This window comes from Protopterus annectens, chromosome 1.part1 (assembly GCF_019279795.1).
Source record: "Protopterus annectens isolate FY-2018-M chromosome 1.part1, PAN1.0, whole genome shotgun sequence".
NCBI classification, from domain to species: Eukaryota; Metazoa; Chordata; order Ceratodontiformes; family Protopteridae; genus Protopterus; species Protopterus annectens.
Window position 1 is genome coordinate 343,063,671 of NC_056726.1, and position 14,832 is coordinate 343,078,502.

General features: G+C 41.3%; 1 protein-coding gene across 2 annotated transcripts in view; it reads left to right on the forward strand.

The window, feature by feature from the left end:
• Positions 1-14,832, forward strand: part of STARD6 (StAR related lipid transfer domain containing 6) — a 466,390-nt gene that overhangs the window by 234,389 nt on the left and 217,169 nt on the right. For both annotated transcript variants that reach the window (XM_044075145.1, XM_044075136.1), the window contains exon 4: positions 12,245-12,371. In XM_044075145.1, coding sequence (XP_043931080.1) covers positions 12,245-12,371 — 127 coding nt within the window. The remainder of the gene's footprint in view (positions 1-12,244; positions 12,372-14,832) is intronic.

Sequence of the window (14,832 nt, forward strand, 5' to 3'; positions counted from 1 at the left end):
AACAACCAGACTTGAAGGAGTTGCAGGATTTGATGCATAGTGCAGAACAAGTGGGTAAACATACCTTGCAATTTGGTTTTGATGCTCTAGAGGCCTCATGTAGAGCTGCTGTTACAGGATCAGTCATACGTAGACATGCCTGGCTCAAGGAGCAAACCTTACCAGATCATGTCAAAGCTAAATTACTAGATGCCCCTCTACAAAAGGATGTATTATTTGGTGTTAAAGCTGAGGAGGTATTAAAGAAAATGGAGGAAAAGGCTAAATCAATGCAAACAGTGAAAGATTTTCTACAGGTACAACCTCCACGTTTCAGTAGAAATTGGCCTTCCAAAAATTGGTCCTTTCCAGCCACGGACAGACCCCAAAGAGGTAGATACAGGCGCCCGAGGGGCAGAGGGCAATCTCAAGGATCGTTTAGAGGCAGACAATGGCAACCTCCTACACAAAGAGGTGGTGAGGATAGTTCACAGCCATTCAGAAAGCAAGCCCAATGACTTTCCCCTTTGCATGCCAAGCAAGGCTCAAATGGCAGCACCCTTAGGCGGAAAACTGGCATTATTTTCGAAAAATTGGCATATTGTCACAAAAGACAAATGGATCCTGGACATTTCACACCCTTCCAAAAATGAGAGGCATGCCAAACCTGCCACACAATCAAAGAGCAGAGGCACAAAGACAAATTTCAGATCTCATGGACATGAAAGCTATTCAAGAGGTACCTACTCAAGAACAAGGTCAATGTTTTTATTCCAGACTATTCCTGGTACCAAGGAAGGGAAAAGATTGGAGACCTATTTTGGACCTATCCATCCTAAACACATTTTTACTTGTACCAAAATTCAGGCTGCTCACATTACAGCAGCTTCTTCCCATGCTGGGCAAGGAGTCTTGGCTGGTAACATTGGACCTCAAGGAGGCATACCTGCATGTCCCAATCAGACAAAATTGCAGAAGATACCTCAGATTTCTTGCAGGTTCAACCCATTATCAATTCTCTGCATTGTCCTTTGGCTTATCTACTGCGCCCAGAGTATTCACGAAATGCCTGGCATCAGTAATTGCCTACTGCAGACTTCAAGGGATACAAATATACCCATATTTGGACGACTGCCTGATCCAAGCGGACAGCAAGCACATACTTCTGAAACATCTGGCTTTTGTAATAATGTTGTTGAATTCTCTGGGATACACAGTCAACAAAAAGAAATCAAGGCTAATACCCTCTCAGAAAATCATTTTCCTGGGTGCCAACTTGGACACAAACACCCAGATGGCTTACCTCACGCCAGAGAAACAGGGGTAACTAACTCAATACTTCAGAAAACTAACAAATTTCACCAGGCTGACTGCAAGGAAAATCCTGCAGGCTCTGGGGTTCATGGCATCTTGCATCCTACTAATCCCATGTGCAAAGCTGCATATGAGGAAACTGCAATGGTACCTGAAAAACCTATGGTCTCAACACAGCCACAGTTTGGAAACAATAATACCACTAATTCCATGTCTTCAAAAGGAATTTCTGTGGTGGGCTCAAGCATGCCAAACAAACACAGGTCTCCCATTCTGCAAGCCTCAAGCAAATCAAGTCATCACTACAGACACCTCGGACTACGCCTGGGGGGCGCACATGACAGACCGGTGCATTCAGGGCAAATGGTCCCAAAAAGAAAAGCACCTTCACATCAATCAAAAGGAAATGCTAGCAGTAATAAATGCTATTATAGCTTTCAAAGACCTTCTGCATCCAGGTCAACTATTGATAAGGACAGACAACACCACAGTAATGTGGTACATAAACAAACAGGGAGGAACCCATTCATACCCCCTATGCAGGCTAGCCATGTCACTTTGGAACATGGCACTGGAATTACAAATCGAACTTCAAGCACAGTACTTGCCAGACAAGGAAAACACGCTGGCAGACAACCTAAGCAGAAATATGACAGATCCACATGAATGGAAGTTGCATCCTCAAGTTTTTACAGAGATAATACAAGCATGGGGAAGGCCAGACATAGATATCTTTGCCTCCCACAAAAATCACCAATTGACAAAATTCTGCTCAAGGACTTTTCATCCACAGGCCTGGAGAGTGGACGCTCTTTCTTTCAGTTGGACAACAATGACAGTTTATGCCTTTCTGCCTCTTCCTCTGCTGCCCAAAGTTCTATTAAAAACCAGAGCAGACAGACCAAAGATGATTCTCATTGCTCCAGACTGGCCAAGACAGCACTGGTACCCACTCCTGAGGAGCCTGACGCATTCCCCACCATGGACCCTACCTCTAATGCCTCTTCTTCTGACTCAGCACAGCTTCAAAACTCTTCACAGTCAGCTGAAAACACTCAATCTGGCCGCATGGAAGATTCCTTAACATCACAACAGACCCTACTCTCCAAGGAGGTGCAGGATGTCATTTTGGAGGCCAGAAGGCAGTCTACTAGAAAAGCTTACTCCGCAAAATAGAAACGGTTTTGTGCCTGGAATGAGAAAAAGGGCCAGAATCCTGGAAAACTGAATTTACCCCAAATATTACAGTATTTAGCTGAGCTGCTAAGCAGTGGACTTTCATTTTCCTCCATCAAAATCCATGCCTCAGCCATTTCTGCAGAATAAAACACTGATCCACCTTTATTCTCTCACCCCCTCTTAAGACAGTTCCTAAGAGGGGCTAAGAATATAAAGCCCCCAAGGAAACAACCAATACCTGCTTGGGATCTCAATTTCATTCTAGAAAAGCTGACCTTGCCTCCCTTTGAGCCAGCTGCCTCAACAGATTTGCAATATTTGTCCTGGAAAACAGCTTTTCTTCTGGCTATCACCTCAGCTCGCAGGGTATCGGAACTACAAGCCCTCATGGCTGTGCAGCCTTTTATCATCTTCCATCAGGACAGAGTTTCCTTATGAACCAACCCGTCCTTTATGCCAAAGGTGGTATCCAGGGTAGCTTTGAATCAGGCTATCCACTTACCTACTTTTTACCCTAATCCTCAAAACAAAGGGGAGAGACTACTACATTCCTTGGACATCCACAGACAGCTGCGTTATTATTTGGACAGAACAAAGCTTTTCAGAAAAACAGAACAGCTCTTTGTGTCCTATGCTATAGGAGCTCAAGGGAAGCCAATTTCCAAACAGACAATCTCAAAATGGATAGCCCACTGCATACGCTTTTGTTACTCTTTTCATGGTAAAACTGTACCTGCAGGCATCAGATCTCACTCCACAAGGGCCACAGCTACCTCTGCAGCTTTCCTCAGAGGAGTTCCTACCAAAGATATTTTGGAAGCAGCCACTTGGAGTTCTGTGCATACCTTCTCCAAGCACTACCACCTACCATTATACTCCAAAACTAGAGCAGGCTTTGCCACTGCAGTCTTGCAGGGCATTCTGGCTCCTCCTAGTTCCACCTAGTGCCTACCACCCTTTCTTAGCTTTGGGATTCTACCCATCTGTTATGACTGCAGCTGTATGCATGATGAACATAGTACAGTTTTGTACCTACCATAAATATAGATGTTTGAGTGCTAATACAGCTGCAGTCCAGGTTTCCCTCCCTCCTTCCCCTCTTGGGACAGGACTATTGGCTAACACCTCCTCATACAACCTGATTGGGGTATTCATTTATGGTGTATTTGCTTGCAACTACTGTATTTTGATTATATTGCATTGCTTTATTACATAAATTTATGTATTGCCTTCCTTCTGGGGGCACCTGACATCTGGGGCAAGAAAAACTGAAGAAAATGGCGTCGGCTGGTTCTTTTATACCCCTGTCGCACTGACGTCAGGGAAGAAGCGACGACAACTGACGCCGGACCTAGACTTTGGAATTCGGCCGACCGAGGACCCACCTGACGGCAGGAGAACCCATCTGTTATGACTGCAGCTGTATTAGCACTCGAACATCTACATTTATGGTAGGTACAAAACTGTACTATTCTTGACATAGCTAAAAAATGCCTTGTGATTATCTTTGGAGTCCTTGGCAATTTTTCTTTCGAAGCTAGTCTTGGATGATTTTTATGAGGGATCATAGTTTCTTGCTGATACTGATCAGGGACGTCTTCCCTTCTTGGGATTTTACTCTTTTCTGTACTAGCTTCCTCCTTCTATTGTATAGCTTGTTTATGGCAGGGGTCCACCAGACTGGTTTCCTTTTCTTGGAAGAGTGAGTCTTGGTTTTGCTTGGGATAGCATGATCCATGCATTCTTGTAGGTGCCCGTAGAATGCATTAGTAAAGTATTTTACAGCTTGGACAGCGTTATCCTTTAGCATGGCGGCTTTGAAACTTTCCACCTTGGTCTTAAGTAACGTGAAGTTTGTTTTTGAAAAGTTTTTCACGGTGGATTCCTTGACCGGGGGTGGGGACGAAATGTGGATATCCAGAGTGATTTGTTTATGGTCAGATCTAACCAGTGAGGAGTTGACCTCCTGTGTGAAACACCATTCGCCCATGTTGGTGATGACCAGGTCCAATATGTTGTCACCTCTGGTGGGAGTGTTCACCAGTTGATCCAGGACATTTGAGTTTATAAATTCTAGGAAATGTTGGGCCAGAGAGTTAGTACTTGAGTAGTTCTCCCAGTTATTGTTTGGGTAATTGAAATCACCCAATATTAGGGTGTTTGGTAGGACCTTTATGTTTCCTAGTGTTTCCAGAAATGCAGAATGGGGGTCCTGGGACTTGGTGAGTGATCTGTAGCAAGCTACAGCTTGAATTGCAGTTTTGCCCTTTTATCTCCTTTACTGTATTTGTGTTTCTTCCTACTTTATTACTTTATTTTGCTTTTGCTGCCTGTTCTTAAAAGTACTCAATTGCATTTATTCTGCTGCATTTATTACTGCTTGTTAGTAGCCTGATTAAATTGTAACTGTTATTCTAAGCCTTTTGGTTTAAGCACTTGGGCTTCAGACCAGTTGTTTTACATTAAGGTTTGTGGTCTGCACTCTTGTGGCAGGACAGGTAACTTACATCCTTCTAAGTTGGGAGTTGCTGATTGAAGGCCTAGTATCTGATATTCTAAAAGTTTATTAGTTCTCGTTTAAGCACTTGGATTTCAGGCCAGTTATTTTACATTAGGAAGGTTTGTGGTCTGCACTCTTGTGGGAGGAGAGGATAGATTCTGCCCTTTTGAGCTGAGAATTTCTGCTTAAAGGCTTATTGTGCCTGCTTATTTGAACTGTTTCTTTCTGAAATTGGTGCACCTTGTTTTCTGTAGCATAGACTAGATTCAGATGTGCTGAATCTAACTTTGTTTGTATAACTCGAGCACTAATCCAGGCCATTTTTTGGAGGAGGTTTCCCCTGCACCCTAGTGGCAGGAGTGTGCAGTTAGAACTTGTTTGGTTGAAGATTGCTGAAACAGGGCTCAGCTTTCAGCTTTTTTCACTAGTTAATTGGGTAATTTGTTTAAATCAGGTGGCTCGTTTGCTACTGTTATATATAAAAAATGCACTTTATTCATCTGCGTTTACTGTATTTGTGTTTCTTCCTACTTTATTAGTTTATTTTGATTTTGCTGCCTGTTCTTAAAAGTACTCAATTGCATTTACTCCACTGCATTTATTACTGCTTGTTAGTAGCCTAATTAAATTGTAACTGGTATTCTAAGCATTTTGGTTTAAGCACTTGGGCTTCAGGCCATTTGTTTTACATTAAGAAGGTTTGTGGTCTGCACTCTTGTGGCAGGACAGGTAGCCTACATCTTTCTAAGTTGGGAGTTGCTGATTCAAGGCTTAGTGTCTGCTATTCTAAAAGTGTGTTAGTTCTGGTTTAAGCACTTGGGCTTCAGGCCAGTTATTTTACATTAAGAAGGTTTGTGGTCTGCACTCTTTTGGGAGGAGAGGGTAGAGTCTGCTCTTCTGAGCTGGGAATTTCTGGTTAAATGTTTATTGTGCCTGCTCTTTGAACTGTTTCTTTCTGAAATTAGCGTGCCTTGTTTGCTGTACCATAGACTGGATTCAGACCTGCTGAATCTAGCTTTGTCTGTATAACTTGAGTACTAATCCAGGCCATCTTTTTTTGGAGAAGGTTCCCCTGCACCCTAATGGCAGGAGTGTGCAGTTAGAACTTGTCTGATCGAAGACTGCTGGAATGGGGCTCAGTTTTTAGCTTTTTTATTGGTTAATTGGTTAATTTGTTTAAATAACTTTGCTCATTTGCTAGTGCTATAACTCGTTCCACACCTTTTGGCCCCAGAAAATAGACCAAAACTCCAAAGGCAGTGGTGTCTCCATATTCATAAAGCATATGCACACCTCCAGACTAGTAACCCAGCACAGCGCATTGGAGATAATTCAGGTGCAACTAACAGTGGGTAAGATTGCGATTCAGGTCGTAGCCTGCTATAGGTCCCCAACCATGTCCCAAGACTCTAATTACACCTTCTTAAGCACCCTGGAAACTATTAGGGTCCATGCCAACACTCTCATGCTGGGTGACTTCAACTACCCCTCCATCAACTGGGAAAACTACTCATGCACCAATACACTTGCCCAACACTTCCTAGAATTCATTAATTCCAATGGGCTGGACCAGCTCATTCTTACCCCCACTAGAGGAAACAACATCCTTGACCTGGTTATTACTAACATGGGCAACCATTGCTCAACACCAATAGTCAATTCCTCCCTGGTTAGATCCGATCACAAACTAATTACCATGGAAATCCACATTTCACCCACACCACCAACAAAGGTAACTACCATGAAAAACTTTTCCAAAGCTGATTTTGGGATCCTAAAAACAGAGGTGGCTAACTTCACAGCACCCATGGAAATGGAAAATAGGTGCATGACCGCTGAATCATACACCAATGCACTGTACAAACAAGTACATAAATGCATGGAACTAGCAATACCCAACAGAACCAAGAAGCTCTCCTCCAAAAAAAGGAAGCCAATCTGGCAGTCCCCTGCCATTAACAAACTCTACAACAGAAGAAAGAAACTGTTGCAGAAAAAGGTGAAGTCCAAAGACTGGAAAAACTCCCTTATTAGCCTCATGAAAAACTTGAGATCCCTCATCAAAACCTCTAAAGCTAGCTATGAAGGCAGAATTGCGGCAGACACTAAAAACAACCACAAAACCTTCTACAGTTATATCAAGAATCTCCACAGCAATACCTAGATTTGCTCTGAGTTACTGCACAATGGTACCTCCTATACTGAGCCAACAGGTATTGCCAACATACTGGCCGACAGATTCAGTGCCAAAGTTACCCCTCTTTCCCTCCTAAAGGACCAATCACAATACCGGAAGAATGCCAGGCACCCAGCATTACTGCAGCACAGGTTAAAGCTGCATTGTCCAAGGCCAAGAATACAGCTTCCATGGGACCCGAGAATATCCCTGGCTGTGTTCTACATGAACTACAAAGTGAGCTTGCACCAAACCTGTGTGCCCTGTTCAATCACAGCCTCACCTTAGGCTTTGTCCCTACAGAATGGTGCACTGCTACAGTCATCCCTCTCCATAAAGGGGCAGTGACTACAGACCATGGGAATTATCGCCCCATTAGCCTGACGAGTCTGATATGTAAGGCTATGGAGCACATCATCATGGACCTAATTAACAAGAATATATGAAATCTCCAAACTCTGGATCCCACGCAATTTGGTTTTGGTAAGGGTAGATCATACCTGCTCAACCTGGTTGACTTATTTGAGTCAGTCACCAGAGCTGTGGGTAAGGGCAAGGCAGTTCATTCAGCCTACCTGGATCTGGCCAAGGCCTTTGATACCTTTCTCCACTCAGGAATTATTGATAGACTCACCAAACTAGGCATCGACCCCTATATCACCAGGTGGGATGCAAACTGGCTCAAGATAGAACCCACAGTGTGAAAGTAGCAGACTCCAAGTTAGACTGCCGACCAGTCATGATTGGAGTCCCATAGGGATCAGTCCTGGGTCCTCTCCTGTTTGGTATCTACTTCTCAGATGTTCAGGCCAACACAGAGGGACTCTGGCTGACCAAGTTCGGAGACGATTGCAAGCTAGGAGCCATTATTAACTCTCCAAGTGATGTAGACATCCTACAGAAAGGCCTCACTGAGACCAATGACTGGTGTTGAAACCATGGCCTTAAGCTTAATGCCAAAAAATGTGTCGTCATTCCCTTTGGGAAAAACTCAGTTCCCACTAATTACCACATTGATGGTAGCCCACAGAACACTTAAGGTGTTATAAGAGATGTGGGGACACAGGTTGACAGCAACCTCTCCTTTGACCACCACATTGCCACTGTGGTCAGAAAGCCCTTCTATGTGGCACATCTCATTACCAAGGGTTTTGCATCCAGGAAGAAAGAGGTTATCATCTCTCTCTACTCTTCTGTCATTAGACCAATCATCGAGTGTAATGCCCTGTTTGTCATGAACCTGACTGAACACCTGCAACAGCTGGAAAGGCCACAGAAGTACCTCACAAAGAGGATCCTATGTCTTAAACACATGCCCTGCATAGACAGACTCAAAAAACTCCAGCTTTTCTCTGTCTCATATCGTCTACTAAGAGGCAATCTCTGCTTGACTTACAAAGCCATGTATGACCCAGCTCTGTTAGACATGCTACATCTAAAGAAATCCCAATCCTTCCGCACCACACACTTCAGACACCTCAACCTCATTACCACAATCAACAGAACATGCTGGAGGGACAGGTTCATAAACCAGAGACTGCCCATGCTCTGGAATAGACTTCCCATACATGTCAAGCAGAGCACCTCACTGGCCCTTTTAAAGAGAAATCTTGATGAGTGGATGAGAAATAGAAAGTTCACCCCGGGGATCACTCCAGTGGCTCTACTTGATAGAGGCACCGGGAACTAATGGCAGCATGATGCCAGGGCACTTCTATGGGCTAGGCTTGTAAAGGCTCCAGGGCCGTTGGCCTAGTACACACCTATGAACCTATGTAGCAGTGATATTGCACTGTTTAACAACTCTCACATGACATTCAAGGAATAAGATTATATTCCTACACCGGAATGTCAAATACATGGAGACCATGCTTTTGAATTCCCACACCCTCTCCAGCATTCATGCTGGTCAACAAGTTCATACACTCTCCCATGGCCAATACAAAATCTACACTGCTGTTCCAGAATCTGAGGCTCAGCTATTTGTCTCCTTTCCAGAGCCCTGACATAGTCATTACCCAAGAGACTAAGAATCAGATTCTCTCTATAACTGGAACACAACTTTCTGTTCCATTTTTGAAAATAAGGGTCATAACTCCACTTACTATTTCAGAGTTCTTGCCTCAACCTTCTGCTTAATATCAAAAAGGCTTGCAAGCTTTGACACCCTAACATTAACCAATGCATCAGTATTTCTCTCCAGATCTCATCCAAATCTCCATCCTTGCCAGAATGGAACTGTTCTTCTGTTGCAGTGATCTCATCTTCAGAAATGGTTCATATCACACCAATTGTTTCTGGCACTGCCTTCTCAAATGCAAATATGTCCACTGGGTTTAGAAGCCTTTCAGACTATTCCTTCCATCCCAGACTATGTTTCACCTATGACATCAGCAGTTCCCTACCCTTACTGAAAACAGACTAGGTAATATCTCATGGCTACCAAGTCATAACTTCCGAAGTGAGATCATGTATGTTTCACAGTAAAAGTGACATTTTCTTTCACCAGCAAAAAAGGACTAATTAATGAATAAGCCCTGGATATGTCAAACAGTCCTGCTAACAGTAAACTTTTATTAAAGATATCCCACATAATGTTACTACTGTATCACTTAGTGATGTCACCACAGGAATAGTGCAGGGGTGCCCACAGACGTTAATGGATGGGCTCCTCTGCATGTAGTGTGGTGTACCCATTATAGTTTATGGATACTCCCCCATGCTGTCCCTACATTGACGTCACTGAGGGTAAAGTTCGCTCATGCTTTTGGTGACATCAACATTAAGGAAGTGATATTTTACTAAGATCCTTAGTTAAAAAGCATCTGCATTTAATTAGAATATCTGGAGGAAAATGCAGCATGTCACTGCAGGCATCATATGCCATAGTACATAATGCAGGCCAGGAAGTGTGATGGAACACTTTAAGGCCCATTCATATGACCTCATCCTTCTTACACTCATCCAGACAAATCAGTAACAAGACATTGTCGTCTCTTACCTCCATGTTGTGCATAACAAATACTCCTTATCGTCTTTGTTTACATGATAGCAATGCTACTAGCCTCAGAAAAACTCCAAACAACTTAACTGCATACCATGCTTTCTCAGTTTTAGGTCCTAAACTATGGGTTACACTCTTGCAACAACATTAGAAACTGTACCTCAGACCAAAGATTCAGGCAAAAACTATTGCAACATCTAAATGAGAATGCTATATGTTCCTGCTTTAGGCAGTCAGCCATACATTGACAGAAACCTAGTTAAACAACCATTGTCACTCTATTCTTACCAAATGTACACCTCTAGCTACTATAGAATAATCCTCACAAATCATGTAAATAATGTATATATAACTGGTTGATGATTCTACAACCAAACTTAGACAGCATACCTATAAAGACAATATAATTTTATTAACCAAATATAAACTGAGCAGTAATTTATAAACACACATTGTAATCTCCTAACACTGAATAACTAGCTGTTTGCATATTTTTAATGTACACTTTCTCACACACACACACACACGTGTGTGTGTGTGTGTGTGTGTGTGTGTGTGTGTGTGTGTGTGTGTGTGTGTGTGTATATATATATATATATATATATATATATATATATATATGTATATATATAATGACTACCATTTATAAATTCAGTGTTGTATGTAGTCATATTCTACTGTGTTATATTTCACAACATCCTTTCAATAGTAATTATGGTTTCATATTATCTGTATTTGACAATCTGTATGCTGACAATGCATGTATTTTGAATATGCTTGCATTTTAACATTATGTTTATCAAACTTACTCAACTTAATATTGTGTTATGTCTCAGAATAATCATTTAATGTTAATTAATGTTTTCTTATAATCTGTATTACTGTATATCATATTACACTCCGCTAGTAATATAGTTTGGTCTGAAATCTTAAAACTCGAGTGATACAGTGCTGCACTGCCACTGGGTATGTTGTGTGTATGCGAGTGAGTGAATGGGTGTGTTGTACTGTACAATGTTCCTTGTATGAATACCATATTGGTTTCAGTTGAGAGTGCAAAGTTAAACGTTTCCATTCTGGTAACAGCCACATGGGATTAAGGACCTGTTAACAATCTGTGTCCTGTGCTCCAGTGTTCCATTGTTTGATTTATTCAGTCTGCATTGCCTAAATGTGTGACTCTGAGCAAGTCAATTAACCAGACAGCACTCCCAGGCTAATTCTAAAAAAGGTCCTGCCAAGGAAATCAGTGCTCTAACCCAGTCAACAAATAAAACAAAATAAAGATATATCACCTGTATATGCATGGTTACAGAGAGGGGTAACTCTGTGATTTCAAGCACAAACAGCAGGTCCACACCCAAAGATGTGCAATAGGTGAATTGGTACTCCTCCAAATCGCCCATAGGTGTTAATGCATCCAGCAATAGAGAGACATTCTAACCAGGATTAGATTCTGTGCCTTGCGCCTACTGAGTGCCAGAACAGGCTCTGGATGTCCTGAGACATGGAATAAGACTAGGTGGTTAATCTAATGTGTGTGTGTGTGTGTGTGTGTGTGTGTGTGTGTGTGTGTGTGTGTGTGTGTGTGTGTGTGTGTGTGTGTGTGTGTGAGATGGGGTGGCATGCACTCATGAAACAGAGTGAAAGAGAGATAAAGATCATACCTTTGAGTGTCACTGAATATCAAGCATTATTTTTAACCGATTGCAAAGTTCAAATTTTCCATTCAAACAGATATTGAAGAATGGATCTATCTGCAGGTTCCTGAACTTAAGCTTCAGTGAAACAAAATAGTTTTACTCCATAAAAATAAACTGCTAAAGTAAAGACTTAGAAGATGAGAGGTCTGGAACAGTTATTAATTTTTCTTATTGTGTTAGACTTCAAATTTTCCTTTAAAGATGGAGTTAAAATATTTCATGTGAAACAATCATTATGATAAAATGCACAGAATCACCTGCTTGTCTCAGTGGTGTGATGTTTTACTATTTGCTGTAGTTAACTGAATGAAATAAGTAACATTTACAGTTATATGATTTTATTGTTTCATAAACTGTGTTCATAGACCAGTTTATTTTTTTTTATCTAGATACAGAGGGGAGGGAATAATAGAAGAAATCCCAGAAAAAATAATCCCATTCATGTATCTCCCTGATCACAGGAAGAAGTGGGACCAGTCACTGAAGTCATACAGGCTTGCTGAGGTGATTGACCAGGTACAGTACTGCCATTACTCATTGGCTGAAAGTCAACATGAGTGATCAAAAGTGTGAAAAAGACCAAAATTGTAGTATCTCTGAAAATTCCCTTACTTTGAGATATGCGATTTCAGCATTAACACACGTAATGAGAAGTGTATACAGATGGTAAGAGTCTGTGTATATATTGGGAGCATGTATTACAGTAATGTTACTTTAAGACACAATTGTATAGCATTAATGTTTTAAGAAATAGTATATCCCATAACAAATTGTCTAGTGCCAGTTGCCAGTGTATTCATGGTGAGTAAACTGTTAACACTGTAGTTACTGTGATTCCATTTTGTACAGAATAAATGTTACAATTTTTATTGAAATGCTGGTATGACCTGATGTTTTTGACATTGCTGTTTCACATGTGTAACCAGAGGTGCATATCATAACATGTTATCAGACTTGCGATCTTCAAGAAATAAAAAAGAAAGCATCATTACAATCAGAAAACTGTGCCAAAAGTTTAGTTTCAGTAGTATCTACCAAGCTCAAAGTAATTTTACCAAAAAGAAGTAGTTTAACCTCACAAAGTGTGTTTTACAGATGTTATACTGTTCAAACCAATGGGTGTGCCTTCGTTGAAGGTTGGGCGTCGGGCTGGCACCTCGGCACCGTAAAAACCTACTGACAATCATTAGCGGACCGGAGTTCTGCTGCGTCAACCCCTAACTGGGAAAAGACGAAAGAAGAACATACTGTTCAAACCAAGAAAACTGAATTGCTGTCAAAAATGACAAAATTTGGCTTAACAGAGGCATTTGACTTCTGAAAGCCATTTACCTGGCCAACATGGAGACAGAAGTTCACTCACTTTACAAAAGCAACCAAGATGGACAAAGAAACAGAAATAAGTTAGGTTAATACTCTTATTCAGTGAGCAATGAGACAGAGGGAATCTGTATCATCTTTTCATCATCAGAGAACCAGAATATTGCATACGAGTCAGTAATTGAGAAACCCAATGACCATTTTGTATCAAAAGAAATATATATAAAAAATAAAAGAAATATACATGAGAGTGCATGCTTTCACAGATGTACACAAGCTAAAGTGAATGTGCTGGAGCATTTTGTAAGGTGCATATGTATGAACTGGATGAAAATTGTGTTTTTTAATAAAATAAAAGATGAACAAGCCAGAGAGAGAATTGCGACTGCACTGCCCTGTGTAACTCTCTGCTTTCCCCTCCAAATTAAAACCAAAAACAAGCAGTGTTAGAGAAAATACCTGAATTGGGAGTGCTTTCTAAATGCTGATATTGTTAAGTTAGAATTTCTCAAAATAATTTCAGTTTAAGAAGAGATGGAGCAAAAGTTTGACAAAAAATTAAGGGAATCCTACAAAATTTGCATATTTCAGAGGTACGCATTTCAAAAGTTACAATTTAACTATAAAATAAAAATTGTCAAAGATACAAAATTAGTAAAGAAAACAAACTGTTAATTTAAATGTGTCAAGTGATGTGTGTGATGTAAATGTAGAGAAAATGGCACATTTAAAAAGTGATATATTAATAAAAATAATGCACAAGAGGCAAAGTGAAAGTAAGCTTGGTAATGCATGAAATGTAACTGTTATTGCACTGAGATGGAGCAGTTTGCAGATATAGCCAAATAATGAAGTTCATAGGTTCATAGGTTCATACTAGCTATCTGCCCTAGGGCATTTATAAGCCTAGCCAGAATGTGTTTGGCTTTCGCCACCCATTTTAAATTTATTTTGCTATGCCCTTTTTCGAGGTTAGTATACTGTGCCTCTATCTAACAGTGACACAGAAGTGATACCGGGATCTCCCATCCACTCATCAAGATTCCTCTTGAAGAGAGTCAATGAGGACTCTGCCTAACCTGGACTGGGATTTTATTCCAGAGTGAAGGGAGCCTCTGGGTTATGAATCTGTCCCTCCAGCATGTCCTATTTATTTCAGTGCTGAGGTTCAAGTCTCTTCGATGGGATTTGGATTTTCTGAGGTGCAGCATGTCCATTAATTCCGGGTTGGACATGGCTTTATACATCAGGCACAGATCTCCTCTGATATGCCACTGAGTAGAGCTGGAGTTTCTTTAACCGGGCAGCATATGGCATCTGTTTGAGCCCTTTGATCCTCTTGGTGAGGTACTTTTGGGGTCTTTCCAGTTGCTGCAGGTGTCTGGTAAGGTACATCTCAAAAGGGGCATTGTACTCAATTATGGGCCTGATGAGGGATGAGTAAAGAGGCACGATGACCTCCCCTGATCTAGATGTGAATCCCTTCATGATTAGGTGGGCTATATAAAATGTTTTTCTAACCACTTTTATCCACGTGGTTGTCAAATGAGAGATTGCTATCAACTTGGGTCCCCAGGTCCCTAATTACTTCTTCTGTACTTAATGGATTTCCACCTATGTGGTAATTTGTGGGCACTTTGTTTTGCCAAAGGGGATG